Consider the following 25,461-nt stretch of genomic DNA (forward strand, 5'->3'; position numbering starts at 1 on the left):
TTAGAGTGTGGGACTAGGACTTGAGAGACCTCTGCATGAGGCAGCCGTTGCCAGTCAGAATCCTGGAAAAGATGACCCCCAGGACTTCTCTGGAGTAAGGCAGGTTTATAGGCAGACTCTTCCACAGAAGCTTGCCTGGTGCTTCCATCAGATTGGCCACCTGACAGTTCTGGATCGCAGTGAGGGGTCTGACCTGATCTGGGGCTGTCTCGACCCAACTTGTCCCAAGCCCAGATCCCTCTGAACTGGCTCAGGATTTGGGCTCATGGCTGGCTGGTGAAGGACCCTGTGTGAGAGGCAGGGAAGTAAGGATCTTCCAAGGTGGGAAGCTGGGAGAAGAAAGAGAAGCTCCCAGGTGAGAGTTGGGAGGCTCCACCCCCTTCTCTGTGGGATAAGAGTTAAGATCTACCTGTCAGAGAGGACTTTGCACCTCTCTATCTCTTCTTCTTTAGATCAGTTTGCTTTTCAATTAAATGTAATATGAAAAGTCTGAATAAAACCTTAATTATAAAAAACGGTAAGGATTTGGGCTTCAACTGAGTGGGTTGCACAGCTCTGCTACCCAGCATGTCCTCCTGGCCCTACTAAAATCTCGTGCTGCCTCAGGTGTGGTGGAGACACTCTCTCAGCACTCAGGCTGGGTTAAGGTCCAACTGCTGGTCCAACCTCTGTATGAGGAACGGATGCCATCTTGTAATTCGCCTCAGGTAGCAAAATGTCTTGCGCAGGCCCTGCTCAGGAGACATGGATGAGGCCATTCTTAAAGAACAGAGTAGCTTTTATTTAGAGACTGTTTCAGCTGCAGGAAGCAGGAAAAGAGCAGTAAAACATGACTCCCCAAACATGGGAGAAATCAGTGGGCAGTTGTGGTTACAGCATGCAGGGTTCAAAATGCAAAGTGCACAAGACATCTCCGGCAGTCAAGTCTCTCAGCAATCTCTCAGTGCAGGGAAAGAGGCGGGATCTGGTCTGACCTTGCTGTCAGCCAGCAGAGGTGATCTGGTCATGCCCTAGTCGCCTTCTGGTGAATATGGCTTCTAGGCATGGATCCTTCAGACTGGATTTCTGATTCAGCTCCAGGAATTCCTTGGTAGGGAACCTCTTTGGCACTGCTGGTACAAAGAGCAATAGAATATTCTCCCCCAAAATGCAGATATATCCAGGGTTAAATGTTTTCAAAAAGAAATTATATCCTACTGGATCTTCAAAAAGACATCTAGATGGCTAGCAATAAGAAAATGAAAGAAAAAATATTACAAGTAATCACACCCACAGAGATTCCAATCAGTCGCCAGTTGAAAATATACTCTGGAAACCCAGCCTTATGAGGAACGGTTGAGGGAGCCGGGTATGTTTAGCCTGGAGAAGAGGAGACTAAGAGGAGACAGGAGAAACATCTTCCTATCTGAAGGGCTCCAGAGGGTGGGAACCAGACCCATGGATTCAAGTTACCAGAAAGGAGCTCTGACTAAATATTAGGGAGAACTTTCCGATGGTAAGAGTAGTTTGACTGTGGAAGAGACTATCTCTGAAGGTTGTGGGCTCTCCTTCATTGAAGGTTTTTAAGCAGAGGTTGGCTGGCCATCTGTCATGGATGCTTTAGTTGAGTTCCTGCATTGCAGGCGTTGGACTAGATGACCCTCAGGGTCTCTTCCAACTCTACAATTCTAAGATTCTATGGATAAGGAAGAATGGGAGAGAGATCAATCAGGAAGGTCAAAAGCTTGCTAGGACAAAGGGGCCATAAGCAGCTCCTGTCAAGAGCATTCCTGCAACACCCCAAGTTTCCAATCACGTTCCAAAGGCTGCTAGAGCAGGGAGATTTATGGGCACGTTTTTATACTGGGGTGGTCAGAAGCAGCACTTCCATATGAGGCCCCATTCACTTTCCCGATTATTATTATTATTGGCAGTCATCGGAGATAATACAAATCCCTGGAGAGAACAGCATTTCACCCAACACCAATTAGACAATAAGCTGGTAGGAACAATGACTGGGAAGCATTTTGTCTGCAGCAACAAAGGGCTTGTTCACACTTCTGTCTGTTCTGTGCCTGGGAAGCATGGTTCCAAGCAGTTTTCCTCTCGTCTCACGCTTTCCAGGCACAGCTCCAAGCAATTTTGCCTTTGCCCCACTGCTCTCCCCCAGCCTGCTCTTTAGTGCTAAATCAGAACAAATGGCATCCCATGGAAAACCCGATTGCTGTTAGTTCTGATTCAGCACTAAAGGTTTCCCTGAGCGAAACTGGCCGGGCAAATGAAGAAGTGGATAAGCTCACCTCACGACAGGTACAAATGTTTCCACAGCCACCTTCACCCAAATACGCACAGAGAGCAAGAGACTCTGGTCCGAATTACACTCACAGAACCTGAGCTCTCTGCTGATAGTCAAAAGCAAACAAAGGGTGCCTGAAAAGCTATACACGAGGTATAGAGACAAACGATGTCTTGGAGGTATTGGCAAGCTGCTCTGCTCTCGTCTCCTTCCAATGTTGTGGAAACCTCAATCTCTTTGCTGGGCTCACTCTCAGCTCCACTGGCACACATGGCTGAGACTCTGAATCTGTAGGGTGTCTGCGGCTTCAGACCATCCATCTCACAGAACTCTGTTTTCTTCCCTGTTCTTTTTTCAGCCCATTCATCTTTGTCCTTGCTTTTTGCTTCTCCAGCCTCTTCACTGTAGTCCACTTTGTATTCCTTTATAACAGCTCCCTGGCCAATGATCTTTGGGCTCTCCCAGGCTATACTGATTTTGGAAGACTCTGCAATTATCACTCTCAGTTCCCCAGGAGGGCTGGCAGGAAGTGTCTGTACAGATTTGCTCACATTGCTGGTCTCACTAAGTCCTGGTTTGCTCCTAGCGCTGTATCGGAACTGGTATTCTATGTTTGCGCTCAACCCTCTCACTTGGAATGTCTCCTGACTGTCCTCAGTATTCACAGTCTTCCAATTTTCTTCTCCTGCAATCTTGTATTCTACCCGATAGCTAGAAATTGAAGCCCTCCCATACTCAGCTGGTTGAAATGTCAGCTGCACACTCTCATGTCCAATTTGGCCAATCAGTGGAGGGTAAGGTTTTGAGGGCAGCTCGAAGTTGCTGTTGACCATCTCCCCATCTTCATAGAGGTAAATGGAAGCACCTGGGTTGTTCTGATCTGGGACAGAAGCCACAAGGCAGTTTATTCTGAGAGGAGATGGTTTCTATCCCACTCAGGATATCAAGGTAAGACTTGACCATATTTATCTCTTGTTCCTTGGTGTCCAAAAATGCATTGAGTCTTTGGTCATTAAAGGGTGAGTGATTTATGGATGTTAAGATGTCCGCCAAAACTCTTTCCTCTTTCTCTCCTCCCCGGATCAAAGGCAAGATTTCTGCCAGGTGTTTCTGGAAAGTCTGCCTGTGCTGCTTGCACAGATCCTTGAATCTCTTGATTTTCTTCTTTAATTCTGGGAAGTTTTCAGCAGCAGGATTCATAGCCAGATCATTGCATCGCATGTTGATTTCATTCAGATTCTCCAAGACAGTTTGAGCATCAAAGATCAGTGTTAAGCTGATCTCACGCACCATCTTAGCTGCTCTGGAATCTAGCTTGGTCAGTGGGTACAGCCAAACTCTGACAGGCACAGCCTTCTCTCCATCCTCCCCGAGCTTTTGGGGCAGATCTCTGTAGACTTTCATGGCATCTTGAAAAGTCACCGGATTACTTTCCAAAGAAAAATCCCCATAGAACTTGCAGCTGAAATTCTCCGTTTGGGCTTTCTCCTTCTCCTCCATCTCAACAGATGCTTCCCCTTTGACAGAGACTTTAATCAAGTTGATTGCAGCGTGGAGGCTTCCTTGTATATCTTGCACAGACTCAGAAGAAGAGACATTTCGGTCAAACACAAAGAAAGCCTGGGCTCCATACAAGATGGCAGTGACAACATGGGTGGCTGTGCCATGCTCAAAAACAGCTGGATAAGTGATATTTCTGATTCCCAAATGGCTCATGGTCAGCTGTGAATACTTGGTGGTAGCTTTGTACTGCAGAGTGACTCTGGCCTGTTTCATGGACTTCTTGGTGTCTTGAAGGAACTTGGCTGATCCACCCACTTCAACCAATCCCACCAAAAAACTGGCCTTGAGTGATGGTGAGACATTGAGGGAAGAGGCCTTATCATCGATGGAGTCAGATGCAATGATTTCATATTCAGCCTTGGGTTGCGGTTTGATACACAAGTCCTTCTGAAGCGAGTTGTGGTCCCAAAGGGTGATTCCTGGGATAAAGCAGAGAAATATGCAAGGCTTGAGTATGCTCACACAAATGTAGAACACAATTAGCCTAATGCCTAAGGTTGTACAGAGAAACAAGGAGATAAAATAGAGCTATCATTGCCCACAATGTCTGCACTCATGAATTTTGTCCCACTGTCATCTCCAACGAAAGAGGTTTGTGCAGTTTTGTAAAACTTTGCAAAAGGCAGAGAAAATATTTGACCAGATATAATAGTGGAACAAATGTGAACATTTCATGAGCGTCTGTTGTACAGGCCTCAGAAAGGGGGTGGGCACTGGCTCAGCAGCAGGGATAAGATTCAATCACCACCATTTAGGGCTGTGATCATCTCCTGCTTGAGGCCATAGAGAGTTGGTGCTAGTTGTTGACTGGCACGGGGCGGGGGGATGAGAATTCCCTGGGGGCCAAGATCCAAGTCGGGGCAAAACACTTTGGTTAGAGAACTCCAGCAGATTTAAAATCACAAAATATGCAGCAAAGCAAAGTGTGGAAATTTAGGCTGTCAGACCTTTAAAATATGTGCTTGTGAGTTCCTTCCAAAATAGTGTCGTCCCCCCCACCCGGCATTGAAAAAGACCACATCTTTGGTAAGTTCATAATGGTTTACTTAAAAACTTTCCAAAGGTCAGATTCATGTCCTTTTCCATACAGCAGTCAGAAAACACAGGGAGTAAAACTTGGCTTAGTTACTGTCAGGGAACGGCCATCAGCTCAGAGGCGAGAGCAGCTGTGTTACAGGGAGCCTCCAAAGATCGTGAATAGCAGCTCTTCATGCCTCCAGTGGGGAAGAGATGCAGGGCTCGGAGGATGCTAGAGAGAGCCGCAACACCGAGCCTGAGCAAAGCGAGGGGGAGGAAGGTCTCCCTTTGCCCACGCCCTCTCTGCGCGTAGGATGGGGTTCAAAAGACTGCTCTGCTGGGGAAAGTTTAAGGACCGCCCACTCCCAGATGCTGCTAGCGACTGAGCAGACATGCAATTGAGACGCTCTGCACAGTGAATGCTTTGGATAGAGAATAAAGCTTTGAAAAGACCAGTGGGAGTCTTGCCTGTTCGCTCTTGAGCAACCACGCCGGCACACATCACAGTTACAGTGGTGAAAGTTGTTAAATTATTGGTACAGGAACACCACAAAGGATTACAGTCCCTCCAGGTGTCCCAATTTTCCAGCGACAGTCTCGGATTTACAGAAGCCATTCCGGTTTCTGATTTGATCCCTGAATGTTCCGCTTTCCCTTAGGCTTAGGACATCCCTATTTTCATCAGAGAAATGTTGGAGGGTGTGGAGTTATGTGACCCCCTGAGCCAAGGAGAAAAGTAACTAGACAACCTATAGAAGACATCTGAAGGCAGCCCTGTTTAGGGAAGTTTTTTTATGTTTAATGTGGTATTTTTCAAGAAAAAAAGATGCCAGAACTCTCCATGAATGCTTCCCTTGTTCTCTTATAATGCAATGGTGCCAACCTGAGAGGTGCCGGAACTGAGTTCTGGCAGGTTCTGGCTGAATAAAAGTCTTATTTTTTTACCTACAGTAATAATTGTGGAAAGATGTATTCTTAATGGTCTGCATAGGCCTGGTGGAGTAGAAAGGTTTTCAGCAAGTTTTAAAAAATTGAAACAGAACACACCTGCTGAATCTTTATTGGCAGATGATGATGATGATTATTTGGGCCAAGACGATGCCAGCAAGGTTAAGGAGCAAAGAAGCTATAGGAGGCAAAGAACCTTCTTTTTAATAAATGGAAGTCTTGTCCAAATGCAGAGAACATAAAGGAACACAAACACAGGCAAAAGAAGTGGAAGCAGACAGTAAGGGATGTTGAAAATGAATTTGAGGAGCATATTTAGCACTGAAACTGCACTGTTTGGGCCGACTGCTAATCCTGATATGAGTAATTTTTGCTTTTCAGTATAAGCTCTTCCTTGCACCAGCTCTACCTGGGATGAGGGCATCTTTACGACAGTCGTACAGCATCCCCAGCTGGAATGGGCGGCCCAGGGCTGGTATTTTAACCGGGTTGTCTGATCTGTCCATGGCTCAGGTCCAGGTTGCTCTCCTGCCTTCACCTCCCTGCAAGAAAGAAGAGGTGTGAAGGACTCTGGAAAGATTATTCGGCATGCAAAGCGTGTGGGGAAAAGAGGAAGGCCAAAAAGGGGGGGGAAGGTAATGTCTCATCGGGGGTGGGGGGAGATTAGACGTTTGTATGCAGTAGTTGCACATGTGGAAGCAGTGGCGTAGTGTGGGGGGTGCAGGGGGGGCCAGCCGCACTGGGAGCAATATCTGGGGGTTAGGGGGCGCAAATCCACGGGTTAGGGGGCGCAAATTACTTGCCTTGCCCTGGGTGCTGACAACCCACGCTACGCCACTGTGTGGAAGGTAGCTTGTGCAACTGATCTTCTTGCTTCCCTCCCATCCACAGCCCCCTGTAGCAGCTGAAAACTCTATCCTGTGATCCCTGAACAAAGGGGACTGTGTCACACAGAATTGCACTGGGAGGAGAAATCACCCTGAAACTGGGCAAAGGGATCATGTGCCAATGGGGGCTCTGCTTGGACAGGATTCCTAGGCCAAGCTTACAAGACAAGGCTGCTCATGTGTGCTCCTATTTCTTTCCCTTTTCGTAGAAATTTAGATATCCAAGGAGGGCTTCCTTCAGAGTAGTATCCTTACCCCACATTCAAGGAGACCAGGACCACACCTGATGGGGCATTAGGTGCCTCCAGCACCCAGCTGTTCATCCCACCACAGAGATGCCTGTGATGTTCTACCAGGGAAGGTCATCCTAACCACCTTCCAGCTTATCAACATCCTTCTTAAATTGTGGTGCCCAGAACTGGACACAGTATTCCAGGTGAGGTCTGACCAAGGCAGAAGAGAGTGGGACTACTACTTCCCTTCATCTGGACGCTAGACTTCTGTTGATGCAGCCTAGGATTGCATTAGGGTTTTTTTTTTTAAACTGCTGCATCTCACTGCTGACTCATTTTAAGCTTGTGGTCTACTAAGACCCCTAGATCCTTTCTACATATACTGCCAGCAAGCCAGGTGTCCCCATCTTATATTTGTGCACCCGTTTATTACTTCTAAGTGCAGAAACTAACATTTTATGCCCATTGAAATCAGTGTTGTTAGTCTTGCCCCAGTTCTTTAGTCTGTTACAGTCATATTGAATATTGATTCTCTCTTCTTCAGCATTAACTACCCTTCCCAGTTCAGTGTCATCTGCAAATTGGATGAGCATCTCTTTCTGCCCAAGTCAACAAACACAAACCCTAGTTAACTGCCAAGACTTTGCCTGTGCTCACATAATCTGCTAAGGAGATTTCAATCTTGCTGCCTTTAGCTGCAATCACTATAAACCTTGTCTACATGTTCAATGTATGTCCTGCTGTCTTGTATGTATTGTATATTCATTATGATTTTTTAATGTATTCTATATTAACCTTGTTTATGATCGACATTTTTGTATTCACTTAGGAAGTTTGATTCTTGCTAGATTAGAAAAATAAAATAAACTTTAATGCCTACTTTCATCACCGCAATTAAACAGAGTTCATGGCAGTACACATTTCAGCAGCACAACAGATCTGCCAAGGAAATGGGTTCTGCAATTTGCCACCTGCTCTCAGCCTCTCTTCCTGGGCAGAAGTTATTTCATTCCATCAGTTTGCAAGGAGGGAAGATTCCTCCTCTACAGAGTGGGGGAAACCAAAGGTGTGAGACAGCAGAAGTGGAGTTGGAGCTGAGTTCCACCTATGCTCTGATTGTGCTTGCAGAAAGTGGGCAGGGTGCCAACCCTTTGAAGATCCCTCAGTTTCTCTTGACACCCCCAGCTTTCCCCCAAGATGAGGCAAAAGGAAAGGTAGGGCAGAGAGGGAGAGAAAGAGATCTGATGCAGGTCTCCCCCAAATTGTGAGGATTAAGAGCAATCTCACACATGTGGCAGTCTTAAAATATGAGAAAGGGGCAGAGAGTAGAGAAGAATAAACAATGGGGGATGCCATCAATGACTGAAATACTTTCTCATTAATTGATAGAGACTGGTAAAACAAACCAAGGGAACACACAGAAATGTCCAGGATGCAATAGCCCAGATGGTCCACAGCCGCCTGCCCCATCCCTCCTGCAAGGAAGCAACAGGTAGTGGCAAAGGTGCTCAGCATCTTAGGAAGGTGCCATATCCTGAGTCAGGGCAGGGGTCCCTCATGTCCCTCCCCAAAGCCCGGGAGAGCCTTGCGCTGCAGCCTTCATTCCTTTGCTCCATATCAGGATGGATTCGTGGCCTTTCCAAAGAGCCAGAGAGCAGGAGGCGAGGGCATCATCAGCGCAAGAGCCCCGTCACCAAGTCCCCTCTGCAATATGCCAGCTGGAACGGTTTGCAGCAGCCATGCAAAAGAAGCCTTTGACAACAAAAGAAGCCGTGACGACTTCTAATGTGCAAACACGTCTTACCAGAAACGTGGAAATCGGATGACTCTCCCTTTGTCCACAAGTGGCTCTCTTGCTTGAGTTTGTCTCGACTTGCATTGGTCCCCTCTTAAAGCACAAGTCTGCTTCAGGCACAGAGGCCACTTCTCCTTTTATCTATTTGGGAGTGACAAAGTGCAAGGAGAAAAACATCACTTTCAGGAGGAGAAGGAAGTTGCGAGATGGTGGAACCCGTTTCCACTTTTCACTCCAAAAAGGCTTTTAAACAGAGCATCATAGAGTTGGAAGGGACACCATGGGCCATCCAGTCCAACCCCTCCTGCGGCCTCCCCACAAGTCGGATCCATGCAGAATCAAGGTCCTTAGTTGCACAACCCTCCCTTTCCTGGTATCTGGACCCAAAATGGATCCATGGAAGCCGATTGGCTTCATACAGCAGGGATCGACATCACGGGGGATCTGTTCTCCCCCCGGGGCTTTTGGGAAAGAGGTTGTCAGCAGGGCCTCCATCTTGGCCTCAGATATGGGGGCTCTTGGCGGTAGAGGAAGGTTTCCCTCGACACTGAGCCACAATCAGCCTCAATTTATATGAGATTAGGAGAGATGAAGCCTTCTGGAGCAAAAGCAGTCGACCCTGCAGGAGGGCCCTGAGATGTTTGGGTGAAGGGCGGTGTACAAACAACAACCGCAATAAATATTATCTTTCATTTTTATGCACTGTGGGGGCAGCAGGGCCATGCTCTGAGGGAACCCTTCCAACCCCTCACAGATGAAGGAGGAAATTCTGTGTATTCAGAGGGTGGAAGAGCTGACAGGAGTTTGCCCTTCCTTAGAAATGCCTCCCGGTATAAATGTGATGGGGCCGTCCCCTCCTGAGGCTGCTGAACTACAACTCCCACCACCAGGCGCTTTGGCCAGGCTAGCTGGGGCCGGTGGGAGTTGTAGTTTGGCAACATCTTTTGCACCAAAAATCCCCCACGCCTGCCCCAGGGAAAGGCACCTTTTCATACTCCTCATGATGAACTCCCCTCACAAATCTTATTTATTTGACTGGCCAAAGGCTTTTCCGATGCTGCTCTGGAGGAAAACATTTTGAACCGGCCAGTGGCGTAGCGTGGGTTATCAGCACCCGGGGCAAGGCAAGTAATTTGCGCCCCCTAACCCGTGGATCTGCGCCCCCTAACCCGTGGATTTCCCTAACCCCCAGATGTTGCACCCGGTGTGGCCGCCCCCCCTACACCCCCCATGCTACGCCACTGGGTGGCCTCAAGAAAAAGAGCGGGAAAATCCTAGCTGTTTCTGAGGGGAAAGCGTCTAAAATTCTCCTCAGAACCAGTCCTCAAACTGCTTAGGGCAATTCACTCCTTTTGCTTCTGAGAGGGGGAGAGAAACTTGCACAGTCAGCTTCTAGGTTAACAATATTTGTTCTGCGATTTCTGTCCATCCTGCAGCGTTTGCACAAAACTCAAGAGCACCACTCCCTAACTCCTGGGATTTTGGGCCTGGAAAAGCGATGGGGAAGGAGATATGCTGCCATTCGCTTTTCATAATATCCCTTCTGAGCGTTTCGTGCAATCTCTCAAATCCCTGACTAGCACCCTTTTTATGAAGCTGAAAAGCTCTGGGTGAAGGGACTTAATGTCACTGTCATCAAGGGACAGGAGGAGGAAACCTCGGCCTATTTGGGGCATGTATTCCTGCCCCCCTCAGCGCCCTCTTGGCTCCGGTTGCCATTTCACGCATCAGAACTGTGGGGCTGAATTGATGCTGCACCAAAATGGCTGCCCTGTGGGGGAAGGCTTTTCCAGAGGGGCTTCCACAGAGGAGTCGGGAACCCCCAAGCCCACTCCCCAAAGTGGCCCTTCCTGGCAAGCGGAGGGAGGCTGTTTCCCCCACCATGCTGGCCTCACAAAATGGAGCCTGGGGGCGCATTGCCTGTCGTGTGGCCCCAGGCTGAGGGGAGAGAAGAGGAGGCTGAGGGGATGCTCCCGCCTGGCCATGGCCTTATGAAGAACAGTGGCAGGATTTGGCCTGCAGAGGGTGGGGAGGGCAGAGGGGACCCTCCTGGGGGGGGATGCCCCCCACTGCTCACTTCACCCTGAACTCTGCTGACTTGGCCTCGGGCACAATGCCCACCACAAGGTGGATATTGCGGTTCTAACGGGGGTCGCCCCCCATTTGCTGCCTGCACCCCTCTCCCATTGTACAGGCTCCCGAGTCAGCACAGGAGGATATGGGGCAACCAAGCCCCGTTTCTCCCCCTTAAATAGATTTGTGAGCTGTGGTGGATCCTCAGATCCGGCCTTGGCTTTCCTCTGGCTCCAGGATGATCTGGCATTATTAGATATATAATATATATTTTAAAATCTGTTGGAGGTCTGGCTGTGCCAGAGCATTGTGTGGGGCTCTTCTCTCCCCTTCGTGACCAGCTCTGCCTTCCCTCAGGGGACACGGGGGGGCCATTAATGGGCCCCTCAATATAAGAGGAGAGAGAACGCTAAAAAGTATCCAAATTCATTCCCTCAATTCAGAAATAATAACCGAGGGGCCTAGCAGGTCCGGTTTCAGCCTTTCCTTTCCTGAAGCAAATTCTGTTTCCATGGGAGAAATGTTGGAGGGGAGGCCAAGAGTCCCCAGTGAGCAATGTATTTTCTTCAAGGCCTGACGCCTCGTGAAGTGATAAGAGAAGGCCTTGCAAGGGATTCTGTTAGGGGTTGATTTAAAACCAGGCCCCCCAGCCTGGCCTCCCAGTGGCTTCTTGTGGTAAAAAAATGGCTGAGTGAAATTTGGGGCCTGTATAAGGGAGTCCTTGGAGCACCCACAATCGCCTGACCGTGGCTCCCATAGGTTCAGGTTGGGGGTCACAAGCAAGAGACTCCAGCCAGGAGACTGAAGCAAAACAGGAGGCCTGATCTTTATGGTTGCAACAAGACTTCAAACTACCACATGGAAGTGTAGCACCCTGCTTGTGGTTAACGCTTAGCTGGAATGAAATATTCAACGCAGCAATAGAGAAATTAAAATAATAATTTATTTGTCAGACAAATAAATGAGAGGCACAGTGGTATATGGTTACCAAGCTCTGGCCTGGCCTCCTGCCATTCTGGCCAGCACTTATATTCCCTTAATCCAGCCCCCTTTGCTCCTCCTGTGGCTGCCTCTGTCCAATCAGCCTGGTTGAAATTCCTATTGGTTGTTTGCTAGAACCAATCACAATAGATACACCCACTTCCTTCTGTCCTTATATGGAACACAAAGAGCTATATATTGTTACATCTATAAATGACAAATAAGTAGTAATATATCTTACATGTGTCTCAACAAGGAATCTTAATTACCAGTTCACCTCTTGCCCTCCTTGCCCTATTGCCTTCTAAAACAAATGGTTAATCTTAAATTTTTATCTTCAACAGATGTCAAGGATCTTGAGTTCACATCAACATTGAAAGATCTCCTTCATTGAAGGTTTCTAAACAAATGCCTGACAACTATATATCAGGAGTGCTCGATGGCGTCTCCTGTCTGGCAGGGGGGCTAGGCTGGTGGCTGACTTAATTTCAGGATAGTTACAGCTATATGAAATAAGAATCTAGCATTTCTTAAATCCTTTGCATAATTACATTTAAGCCAATATATTTAAGCTAATATATTTCATACATTATCATAGGTAGCCTTTTAAAAGAATTAAACCTTTGTAAAGTAAAAAAGGAACTCAGTAAAAAACAGCTTCAAAAGAAGCCTCTTCAGTTTACACCCCTCCTTTCACCCCTCCTTTCCCAGCCAGCTAGATGCTTCTCCCATTAGCTCTTCCCAACATTTTAACCTTAGGAAGATACAGCTCAAGTTTTAATGGGAGGCCCATGGTATCATTTTACTATTTGCCCATTCCTAATTGCGTTTTCTCAGCCTTTTTTATCTTCTGTAACATGTAGGATCAGTGTCCTCGCTCTCAGCCTGTAATTCCCCCTTTTACGACTTTGAGAATTGTTTATTCTTCTGCTGTAAATCAGGGGGCCCCTTGTTTAGGAGGAAAACATTGCCAAGGCCTTTTAGGCAGCTGGTCTTTTGCCTGGCATGAAACATTTGAAAATCTTTTTAAGCTCATTTTAAAATATACAGGCCCTGATTGGAATATATAAGCTTTGATAAAAATGCAGGCTTATGATTAGATGCCTCAGAAGAAGCAGAGGGAAGCCCCAAACAAAGGATGGCTCCACTTTTTAAAATAAATTTCCCACAGTTTCCAATAGAACATCATACATTTGTCATGACTATGTCCTGAATTGGGAGGGGTCTTCTGGCAGAAACCTGAGTACCAGGCTTGCCCTGTCCCTCACCTGACCTTCACCTGCCAATCTTTTGGTGAAACAAAAGTATTTACGGTACATTTTCAGTTTTCCCAGCCAAGTTCAGCACACCATTGTCTTGAATGAGACCCCAATCCTCTGAGGTTGGGTTTGCAATTGTTCTTGGAATGACTACCAGGATGCCAGAAATTATCACCCAGGCAGTGGGGCCTGCTGGGTACGTGGTCTCACGTTTCAGGAATTATGGCTGCCCCTACCCATCAGATTCTCCTCTGATAGCCATTTTCCTTCTGAGTAGAACAACATTGGAATGGTGTAAATGTGTCACTGGAGTGATTTTATATGAATTTCTAAAGTTTCCCCATTGAACCAGTACATAGAGACATTTCCTGTATCAGGGAATTGCTACATTTGGTAGGTCTCTCGTCCCCCTTCCAATTTCCTGGTAACAGGCTCAAGCACACTTTCTAGGCAGAGGACCGAGTCGTTATTCATTTTGCTTTGCTGCTTTATCTGGGAAAACCTGCTGTTTACTGCTGAATTTGAACAAATGTCAATCTGCAGGAAACCCGACTGACATTTCTTAACGATCCAGTGGTAGAGAAGGGATTTCCCCGGGGAAAGCAGCGGGGCAAGGGCAAAACCGCTCGGACCTGTGCCTGGAAAGCACAAGACAAGTGGAAGTTTGGACAAGGCCACAGTGTCCCGGTGGGGCTCTGCTTGGCCACAGTAGTTTCCCCAAGGCCTCTCTTTTGGTTAATGCAAAATAACAAGGGCAGTCGTATTACAGGCACATATTACATTGCGGGACTGACACATAGTGGATATTTTAAATGTTATGATCTTAAGGTCCCTCCAGACATTTCTGTTGCTCTGAATTGTAGGATGAAGCCTGTATCAGCTCTGGAGAAAGAAGCAGGTTTCCATGAAATGCTTATCTGGAGGACCGGTTCCTGGAACCTCTCGTTTTTCTTCCTCATCTGAGCAGATTTTGCAAAGGTATTTATTTTCATTATTGTACAAGGCACACTGGAAAGGGGATGTGGCCTCTGCGGCCGAGTTATTCTGAATCTGAATCTGAAAGGGGTGGTGATGGTCACAGGCGTTCAGAGGGTCTAACGTGGAGCAAGGGTCTGAAAGAGGAAGTCGTCCGTTTTGCAAACTGTAAATGAAGCGTCTCCTTTTGCAACGGTTAGGGTTGTCCGTTCACATGGAGCATCACAGGAATATCTGTGGAGGCCTAGGAAGGAGCTGCCTGGTTCCCCATTAGAAGGAGTCTTCCTGGTTTCCCTAAATGTGGCAGTTGTGAGGCTATTCTGAACAAAGTCCTTGGACACAAGGGATGCTTCCAGATGTCCACCAGTCACACATTTTCTTCAGCAGTGGCAGTGCATGAGGTGGGATTGTGGCATCTGAATATAGACTGCATTTTTAATCAAGACTTATATTGGCTTATATCTTGATCAGGTTCCTAAATTAAATGGGCTTAGATTTTCAAATGTTTCATGCCAGGCAGAGGAACCTTGGCAATGTTTTCCTCCTGAACAAGCCCCCCCCCTTTACTGAGTTCCTTCCTTTTTATTTTACAAAGGTTTTATTTTTTTAAAAGGCTACCTATGATAATGTATGAAATATATTAGCTTAAATATATTGGCTTAAATGTAATTATGCAAAGGATTTAAGAAATGCTAGATTCATAGAGTCATATTGCTGTAGGAGACCAGAGGGGCAAATGAGCCTAGCCCCCCCTTGCCAGACAGGAGACGCCATCGAACACTTCTGATATATAGTTGTCAGGCATTTGTTTAAAAGACCCTCAAATGAAGGAGATCTTTCAATGATGATTAACTCAAGATCCTTGAAGATAAAAATGTAAGATTAACCATTTGTTTTAGAAGGCAATAGGGCAAGAGGTGAGCTGGTAATTAAGATTCCATGTAAGATATATTATTACTTATATGTCATATATATAGCTCTTTGTCTCCCTTATAAGGATAGAAGGAAATGGGTGTATCTTTTTGTGATTAGTTATAGCAATCAGCCAATAGGAAATCCAACCAGGCTGATTGAACAGAGGCAGCCCAAGGAGGAGCAAAGGGGGCTGGATTAAGGGAATATAAGTGCTGGCCAGAATGGCAGGAGGCCAGGCCAGAGCTTGGTAACCATATACCACTGAGCCTCTCATTTATTTGTCTGACAAATAAATTATTATTTTAATTTCTCTGTTGCTGCGTTGAATATTTCATTCCAGCTAAGCGTTAACCACAAGCAGGGTGCTACATTTTATGGTGCCTGCGACTCGGATAAGTGGCCTGCTGGAACGCAGCCCCTTCGCCCTATTGGACAGGGTACAAGAGAGAGGATCTCTAAACTGCTTCCCAGCGCGCACTGGTAAATTTTTCCAGGGGGAACGCAGAAGTCTCGTCTGTCTGATACCCTGCCCACTGACGGCGACGGACCGGGGGGGACCAGAGAAATAAACAGGCAACCAGCTAAGGGTAAGTGCACTAAGGGGTTTTGGCCCTCCAATTAATTGGGAGGAAGAGAAGTCCTGATCAAACTTCTGCGTCTCAGTAAAGGGGAACTGAGTACGCTAGGTGGCTGGGTACATCAGATGGTGATCTGGTGTAGGGAAAAGGGAAGATTGGGAGGTAGAGTGTGGTTGAAGTATCTAGTGCATTGCATGTGTGAGAAAGTACATTGTGTAGCTGACCTAAGTGTGGAGTGAGTACTACTTCGTTTCCCAGTAAGGCGTGTGTGTGAGTGACTGAGTGGATACTTCACAGGGCCATACAATGGGAGTTGGGGGTTCAAAGGGGGAAATACACCTCTTGAATGTATGTTAAATAATTTTAAGAAAGCCTTCTCAGGGGCATATGGAGTCAAAATGACGCCAGAGCGCTTGAGAACGTTATGTGAATTAGGGTAGCCAAAACAAAGTACTGGATGGCCATCCCAGGGAACCTTTGATATAAATTTAGTAAGCAAACTTTGGTCTAACATCACCAAAGAAACTGGAGGGTGCCCAGAACAATTTTCATATATAGATTCCTGGCTGAGCACATTAAATAAAAAAAAATCCTCCATGGATAAGGGAATGCAAAGTCCAACGATGCAAATTATTGGCTGTAAAAGCCGAAGCTAGGAAAGGAATCTTGCCAAATAAACTCAAACCCATTTTTGAGGGACCAGAGGAAGAGGTGCTTCCACCTCCCCCCTATGCTCCACATCGAAGGGAGCCTAATTCAAACCCTCCACCAGTTGTAACCCCAAGGCAAGAAAGTGGAACGAATAATGGGGGTGGAGTCACAGAGCTTGATTCCTTGATAGATTATGATAAATATCTTCAGGAGGCATTGGAGTCCTATAATGAAGCCCAAGCAGAAGTGGTTATTCCACCTGTGAGTCCCAGTAGAACTCCATCTACAGTCTCTTTTAGTGGAACAACTGATTGCCTACCCCAAACCCCTGTACATCCAAGTCCTAGAGAATTATTACAGAAGTTACAGGGAGACCTTAATCGGTCAGCAAGCAATACAGCCAGGCGTATAAAGCTGCTAAAAGAACGCCTTGGGACAAATACCATCCCCTATGATTTGAGGCCCCTAGAGCAAAGTGAAGAAAAAGGTCACGTAGTAGCCCCTCTTAGAAGAGTATTTGATGCACTTGAGGAGCCTGTGCTGGTTAATGGGCAACCTGGACCACGGCCACCTCGAACTTCGACCCTGCAATGTATTCCATTCACAACTACAGATCTGATGAATTGGAAAACACCCCATCTTTCGCAGAAAAACCTCAGGCTATGATGGACTTGGTGACCTCAATAGTAATAGTCCTATTTGGACAGATTGTCGCCAGCTCCTGAATACTCTTTTCACCACTGAGGAAAGGAGAGACATAATTGAAAAGGCACAGATATATTTGCGTGAGCAGGCCAGAGTGGGAAATATTTATAATATTGACCATCATCTCCAGGACAACTTTCCCTTGGAAGATCCTAATTGGGATCCAAACAATGCAATTCACCTGGCCAGGCTTACTACCTACCGCCAGACGCTTGTGCAAGGCATCTGCAGGGCATGCCAGAAGCCCACTAATATGTCTAAAGCAGGGGTGTCAAACTCAAATTCATCGGGGGGCCGCATCAACAGTTTGGTCACCCTCAAAGGGTCGGTTGTATCTGTAGGACTATGTGTCCACTCTTTATTTGTATGGTGCATGTATGGGGACATATTTATACTACTGCTGGCATTATATCACTCCGTTTCTCCTCTCTTCTACAATGGGAATAACCATGGCCTACCTCCTAGGATTGTTGTGAGATCACATTAAGTGTGTGCAGTCGGGTACTGCTGCTGCAAGGCTGAAAACAAGAAACCAGCTCCCTAAAATACAAGCTGGCAATAGCCCATTATGTGGGTCAGAGGCGGCTCTGGTGCAAGTTCAGCTTTTCTGCGGAGCTCAGAGAGGCATTTGCCACCCTAACCCACCACGCTCCGTTGGCCCCAGTGTCTGTTGCGTGTGCCCCCGGGGGGGGGATGATTGCCACGAGGCTTCCGGCAGGTGCTTCACCCAGGAGGGAGAGGGCCCAGCCTGCCTCCATCTCTTACGGCCCTGCACCCCAGGGACCAGGCCGGGCTGTGCCAAGCCTGCAAAGGAAAAGCACAGGCTGCTTTAATATCCCCATGTGCTTGCTGACCCATAACACTGTTTCGTGTTCGGTGCGCACCCACAAAAAGACTTAAGTTGTCACCTTTTGAGCTCCTGTATGGGAGGCCGCCCTCCTTTGTTCAGGATATTCCAACTGACCTCAAACAAATAGGAGACCATGTGACACAGGGACAAGTGCAATCTCTCCCGTGTTTTTGTCTCTCTCCCGTGTTTGTTTGTTTTTTTATCTTAACAGGTGGGCCCTCAAGCACACGCCGTGCAGCATTGCCAAGCCGATTCATCAGCTCCAGACTGGCATAGCATATGGGTGAAAGAGTGGAAACGTGATCCACTTGCACCTAAGTGGCGTGGACCTTACACCGTCCTGCTCTCTATTCTAACAGCGGTGAAGGTAGCTGAGGTGACCCCCTGGATTCATCACTCTCGTTTAAAGAAGTCTGAAGGCAGTTGGACATGCAAAGGTGACCCCTCTAATCCTTTAAAACTGACTCTCTCCAAAAACCCCTGTATCTAGCCCTACCGGGAACGGGTTAGGTCACGGGCAACATTAGACGACCGGCCTGCTGCAGCCACAACCTGGAAGCTGGCTGACCTGCGCACGCCTGAAGCTTGAGGAGCGTCTAAACCAGCAATTGTGAACGGGAAGATTCTCTTATACAATTGATTGACTGCCCCCTTGTGGAACAATTATCAGAGATATTACACATTGGGGATCCTTGGGATATATGTTTTGGTCTTGGTGGTTCCTCATTTCTGTCACTGGGGGAATTATATTGGGACTAATAATTATTTGCTATCACAATAAGGTAATCTTTTGTGGAAGGAATGCATATGCTAGACATCAACATGATTTTATTATTAATCCTGATCCCTTGGGAAGGGGAAGGGTCCATGAATCTGACCAAATTTGCTAAATATGGATTCCGCCATGACCACAATATGTGGGTAGGCTTAGCTGAGATGATAGCCAATGTTGCAAATAGGACTAATTGCCTTGTTTGCTCTCTTGGGCCAGATGATTCAGAGGGAGGTATGCCCTTATTACCAATACCATTAAGTGCCATTGGTATGGTAAGCGAAATGCCACACCAAACAGAAGTACAGAATTTCCCCGGTTGGAACTCAACTAAACCAATACGAGTTATACCTGTGCAAGGGGAAATCTGTGTGCATAAATCATCAGATGCAGCTGACCCTACCATGATAGGCTCTTCTCATTGCCACTATACTTGGGATTATATTAAGAATAGTCAAACCTGGGCAAACGGTACTACGTATCGAACTCGGAATACCTTGCCCTGTGCACCTCCTTTTATTTATGCATGGAAAGTGGTATGGAACATAACTGTGACAGAAAAAGGCAATCTAACATACTGCACTGTGAACTCTCTACCTCTTTTGATATTTTCGCCTTCTGTACTCCACATACCAAAAACCTCAGACCCGATGGTTGTGGTGGATATGTGGAGAATGGGCATACAAGAAACTCCCTTCCAAATGGAGTGGGACTTGTTTCCTGGGATGGGTATTACCACCAATGTGGATTATGCCCACTAGTTCAGCTAAGCGAACACGAAGGAATGCTGATATTTCTCGTATAGCAGGAGGAAGTACCCAAAGTTGGAGCGGTACTGATGATTGGCCGCCAGAGCGCATTATAGCCTATTATGATCCTGCCTCCTGGAATCCTGGTGAGCTCATACAAGGGGCACGGGATCCTATTTATAATCTAAATAGAATAATTCGATTGCAAGCAGTAGTGGAACTTGTAACCAATGCAACGGCCCAGAGTTTGAGACTTATTGCACAACAGTTGGATGAAAGTAGAGCCGCCATTATGCAGCTGAAAATGGGAATGGATTATGTACTTGCCAGGCAGGGAGGCCTATGTGGAGTCTTGAACTTGACAGGGAATGCCTGTTGCTTTAACATTTCTGATAATGGTGAGGCAATCCGTGTGTTGGCTACAAAGATGGAGAATATAGCACATGTCCAAGTATAAACATGGGAAGGATGGGATATGGGATGGCTCACCAATTGGTTACCTAATGTTGCGGGACTCAAAGGGATATTATTGTCTTGCTTGTTTTTCTTGACGGTAGTAATAATGGTTTTATGTATGGTGCCATGTATCATCTCATGTTTTAGAAGTACAATTAGCAAGATGATTTCGAATGAAACTCTACCTCATATCATGGCCCTATACAGAGCTTTACCTCAGGAATATGATGAAGATCAAGCTATCAAGGACGCTTGGTAAGCAAGGTCCTTGAGCTTGAAAGGGGGGAATGTGGCATCTGAATATAGACTGCATTTTTAATCAAGACTTATATTGGCTTATATCTTGATCAGGTTCCTAAATTAAATGGGCTTAGATTTTCAAATGTTTCATGCCAGGCAGAGGAACCTTGGCAATGTTTTCCTCCTGAACAAGCCCCCCCCCTTTACTGAGTTCCTTCCTTTTTATTTTACAAAGGTTTTATTTTTTTAAAAGGCTACCTATGATAATGTATGAAATATATTAGCTTAAATATATTGGCTTAAATGTAATTATGCAAAGGATTTAAGAAATGCTAGATTCATAGAGTCATATTGCTGTAGGAGACCAGAGGGGCAAATGAGCCTAGCCCCCCCTTGCCAGACAGGAGACGCCATCGAACACTTCTGATATATAGTTGTCAGGCATTTGTTTAAAAGACCCTCAAATGAAGGAGATCTTTCAATGATGATTAACTCAAGATCCTTGAAGATAAAAATGTAAGATTAACCATTTGTTTTAGAAGGCAATAGGGCAAGAGGTGAGCTGGTAATTAAGATTCCATGTAAGATATATTATTACTTATATGTCATATATATAGCTCTTTGTCTCCCTTATAAGGATAGAAGGAAATGGGTGTATCTTTTTGTGATTAGTTATAGCAATCAGCCAATAGGAAATCCAACCAGGCTGATTGAACAGAGGCAGCCCAAGGAGGAGCAAAGGGGGCTGGATTAAGGGAATATAAGTGCTGGCCAGAATGGCAGGAGGCCAGGCCAGAGCTTGGTAACCATATACCACTGAGCCTCTCATTTATTTGTCTGACAAATAAATTATTATTTTAATTTCTCTGTTGCTGCGTTGAATATTTCATTCCAGCTAAGCGTTAACCACAAGCAGGGTGCTACAGGATGGGAGCAGAAGTGGTCTCCTCCAGGCAAGGTGGGGAGCAGGGGGTGGCTTGCCAGTGCCACTTCACCCCGCCCTAACTTGAGCATGGTGCCCACCCCCAGAATGGCACAATTGATGCTTCCCACCCCGTCACCTCTGCCATGCCACTGTTACTGTACAGTTTTGGGGCTAAGATTTTTGAGTGAGTTGTGGCTGTTTAGTTCCCAACATAAATAGAGTGCACTGGATTATATACCGTATTTTTTTCATGTATAAGACTATATTTCCCCCCAAATTTTTAAAGTTTGAAATTGGGGGTCATTTTATACATGGAATGTTTAAAATATTAATTTCTTAATTTTGGGCTCAAAAAATAGGGGTCGTCTTATACATGGAAAAATATGGAAGATTCATTTCAAATTGGTTTCTGACTCAGACTTGGCATGGTCAGATAAGGTCACTGCTGGTTGGCTAAGGCTTGGAGGAGGAATATGGTAGTCTTAGTTCTCCTGGACCTTTCAGTAGCTTCTAAACTTCCATAGAGATGAGTTGCAGACCCTATGTGTCCCCGTTCAGCTGAACTCTCTTAGAAGCCCACCTGAGATCTTCCCACTTGGCATCCTTTCCCAGGACACTCCATTCCATTCCTCTTCCCACCCACTTTTCCATTTCTTCCCCAGCAGTGACTCAGCCTCCCTGGGCCACTGGACTTTGGGCTGGTTAGTCTCCCCTGGGAAATATTTTTTCCTGAAAGGTGGTGGGATGTGTGCATGTTGTGCTTCTTCAAACCTGGGGGTTCCTGCTACCCACCCAAATCTGCTAATATTTCTGCTGTTAGCTAGATAAGGATCGGCATTCAGAGAACAAGCTTGCTCTCTCTCTCTCTCTGTGTACAATCCCTTCTGCTTTCTGTCTTATTTAATAATACACTGTAATTTCAAAACATACCACAGATTGATTGCTCAAATGGACCACAGCTTCCTCCTTTTTGGCTTTGATAACCTGCAGCCACTTTTGTTGGTGAAGGACCCTGTGTGAGAGGCAGGGAAGTAAGGATCTTCCAAGGTGGGAAGCTGAGAGAAGAAAGAGAAGCTCCCAGGTGAGAGTTGGGAGGCTCCACCCCCTTCTGTGCGGGTTAAGAGTTAAGATCTACCTGTCAGAGAGGACTTTGCACCTCTTTCTCTTCTTCTTTAGATCAGTTTTCTTTTCAATGAAATGCAATATGAAAAGTCTGAATAAAACCTTAATTATAAAAAACAAGGGAAAGGATTTAGGCTTCAGCTGAATGTGGTGCCCAGCTCTGCTACCCAGCATGTCCTCCTGGCCCTACTAAAATCTCGTGCTGCCTTAGGTGTGGTGGAGACACTCTCTCAGCACTCAGGCTGGGTTAAGGTCCAACTGCTGGTCCGACTTCTGTATGAGGAACGGATGCCATCTTGTAATTCGCCTCAGGTAGCAAAATGTCTTGCGCAGGCCCTGCTCAGGAGACATGGATGAGACCATTCTTAAAGAACAGAGTAGCTTTTATTTAGAGGCTGTTTCATGGCACAGCTGCAGGAAGCAGGCAAGGAGCAGTAAAACATGACTCCCCAAACATGGGAGAAATTAGTGGACAGTTGTGGTTACAGCGTGCAGGGTTCAAAATGCAAAGTGCACAAGACATCTCTGGCAGTCGAGTTTCTCAGCAGGCTCCCAGTGCAGGGAAAGAGGCAGGATCTGGTCTGACCTTGTTGTCAGCCAGCAGAGGTGATCTGGTCATGCCCTAGTCGCCTGCTGGTGAATATGTCTTCTAGGCATGGATCCTTCAGACTGGATTTCTGCTTCAGCTCCAGGAATTCCTTGGTAGGGAGCCTCTTTGGCACTGCTGGTACAGAGAGCAATAGAATATTCTCCCCCAAAATACAGATATATCCAGGGTTAAGTGTTTACAAAAAGAAATTATATCCTACTGGATCTTCAAAAAGACATCTAGATGGCTAGCAATAAGGAAATGAAAGAAACAATATTACAAGTAATCACACACACAGAGATTCCACTCAGTCGCCAGTTGAAAATATACTCTGGAAACCCAGCCTTATGAGGAACGGTTGAGGGAGCCGGGTATGTTTAGCCTGGAGAAGAGGAGACTAAGAGGAGACAGGAGAAACATCTTCATATCTGAAGGGCTCCAGAGGGTAGGAACCAGACCCATGGATTCAAGTTACCAGAAAGGAGCTCTGACTAGATATTAGGAAGAACTTTCCGATGGTAAGAGTAGTTTGACTGTGGAAGAGGCTGTCTCTGAAGGTTGTGGACTCTCCTTCATTGAAGGTTTTTAAGCAGAGGTTGGCTGGCCATCTGTCATGGATGCTTTAGTTGAGTTCCTGCATTGCAGGCGTTGGACTAGATGACCCTCAGGGTCTCTTCCAACTCTGCAATTCTAAGATTCTATGGATAAGGAAGAATGGGAGAGAGATAATCAGGCAGGTCAAAAGCTTGCTAGGACAAAGGGGCCATAAGCAGCTCCTGTCAAGAGCATTCCTGCAACACCCCAAGTTTCCAATCACGTTCCAAAGACTGCTAGGGCAGGGAGATTTATGGGGTGGTCAGAAGCAGCACTTCCGCATGAGGCCCCATTCACTTTCCTTATTATTATTATTATTATTATTATTATTATTGGCAGTCATCGGAGATAATACAAATCCCTGGAGAGAACAGCATTTCACCCAGCACCAGTTAGACAATAAGATGGTAGGAACAATGACTGGGAAGCATTTTGTCTGCAGCAACAAAGGGCTCCTTCACACTTCTGTCTGTTCTGTGCCTGGGAAGCATGGTTCCAAGCAGTTTTCATCTCACACTTTCCAGGCACAGTTCCAAGCAATTTTGCCTTTCCCCCACTGCTTTCCCCCAGCCTGCTCTTTAGTGCTAAATCACAACAAATGGCATTCCACGGAAAACCCGATTGCTGTTAGTTCTGATTCAGCACTAAAGATCAAGTTTCCCCGAGCGAAACTGGCTGGGCAAATGAAATGTGGATAAGCTCACCTCACGACAGCTGCAAATGTTTTCACCCAAATACGCACAGAGAGCAAGAGACTCTGGTCTGAATTACACTCACAGAACATGAGCTCTCTGCTGATAGCCAAAAGCAAACAAAGGGTGCCTGAAAAGCTATACACGACCCCCTTATTTAAGACAGTTTACAACAGATGCCATCCATTTCCTAATTTTGCCTGATACAGAGGACTTTTTTTCTACGATTTGATCATACAGCTTCTGCTCTCCTCTGTCTTGGAGGTATTGACAAGCTGCTCTGCTCTCGTCTCCTTCCAATGATGTGGAAACCTCAATTTCTTTGCTGGGCTCACTCTCAGCCCCACCGGCACACATGGCTGAGACTCTGAATCTGTAGGGTGTCTGGGGCTTCAGACCAACCATCTCACAGAACTCTGTTTTCTTCCCTGTTCTTTTTTCAGCCCATTCATCTTTGTCCTTGCTTTTTGCCTCTCCAGCCTCTTCACTGTAGTCCACTTTGTATTCCTTTATAACAGCTCCCTGGCCAATGACCTTTGGGCTCTCCCAGGCTATACTGATTTTGGAAGACTCTGCGATTATCACTCTCAGTTCCCCGGGAGGGCTGGTAGGAAGTGTCTTTACAGATCTACTCAAATCACTAGTCTCACTAAGTCCTGGTTTGCTCCTAGCGGTGTATCGGAACTGGTATTCTGTGTTTGCGCTCAACCCTCTCACTTGGAATGTCTCCTGACTGTCCTCAGTATTCACAGTCCTCCAATTTTCTTCTCCTGTAATCTTGTATTCTACCTGATAGCTGGAGATTGCAGCCCTCCCATACTCTGTGGGTTGAAATGTCAGCTGCACATGGTCATGTCCAATTCGGCCAACCAGGGGAGGGAGAGGTTTTGAGGGCAGCTCAAAGTTGCTGTTGACCATCTCCCAATCTTCATAGAGGTAAATGGTAGCTCCTGGGTTGTCCTGATCTGGGACAGAAGCCACGAGAAACTGGGTCTTCCCATTGGATTCATTGACTTGGGCAAAATCAACAATGGACGTGGCAGCTTTCCGAGCTTTTCTCTGTATGTCTTTTTGCTCAAACCAAGCATTCCGCTCCTCAGCTGCATTCTGGACTCCTGTAGGATCTGCTGATCGTTTCTGAAGAAAGTGTTGTAAGCTGGTTAAAAATGGTTCCTTATCATGTAAAGAGGTGAATGTAAATGAGACAACAAATTCATTCTGGTGGTTAAGCACTACCTCTTGCAGTTTATTCTGGGAGGAGATGGTTTCTATCCCACGCAGATACAAATGTTTCCACAGCCACCTTCACCCAAATACGCACACAGAGCAAGAAACTCTGGTCTGAATTACAGTCACAGAACCTGAGCTCTCTGCTGATAGCTGTTATGTACTGAATTGAATAGGATCCAAACTGCAACAGTCTGATTGGTCCTAGAACAATAGGATCCAAATGGCAGCAGTCTGATTGGTCCTAGAACAATAGGATTCAGAATGCAGCAGTCTGATTGGTCCTAGAACAATGCAGCAATATGATTGGTTGGCAGGAACCACCCAATCATGCTCCAGATAGAAGTGAATCCACAACCTGATTGGCTTACAGTAGAATTCCAGAATTAG

General features: G+C 46.3%; 2 protein-coding genes across 2 annotated transcripts; both read right to left on the reverse strand.

Moving 5' to 3' along the window:
* Positions 1 to 263: 263 nt before the first annotated feature.
* LOC309380859 (verrucotoxin subunit beta-like) lies at positions 264 to 9,760 on the reverse strand (the record flags this gene model as incomplete). Its single annotated transcript, XM_081930953.1, is given in 5 exon segments — positions 264 to 329; positions 2,443 to 3,174; positions 3,176 to 4,257; positions 6,213 to 6,345; positions 8,728 to 9,760. Coding segments are annotated over 4 exon segments (1,977 nt in total). The 5' UTR covers positions 6,310 to 6,345; positions 8,728 to 9,760.
* Positions 9,761 to 22,331: 12,571 nt separating this feature from the next.
* On the reverse strand, positions 22,332 to 25,125 carry LOC309380833 (titin-like; the record flags this gene model as incomplete). The annotated part of the gene is made up of 1 exon (XM_081930930.1): positions 22,332 to 25,125. A coding segment is annotated over one exon (1,128 nt), but the record flags the coding sequence as incomplete, so codon positions are not given.
* Between the last annotated feature and the right edge of the window lie 336 nt (positions 25,126 to 25,461).

Source organism: Podarcis melisellensis, assembly GCF_964234715.1.
Source record: "Podarcis melisellensis genome assembly, chromosome: 12".
Lineage (NCBI taxonomy): Eukaryota > Metazoa > Chordata > Lepidosauria > Squamata > Lacertidae > Podarcis > Podarcis melisellensis.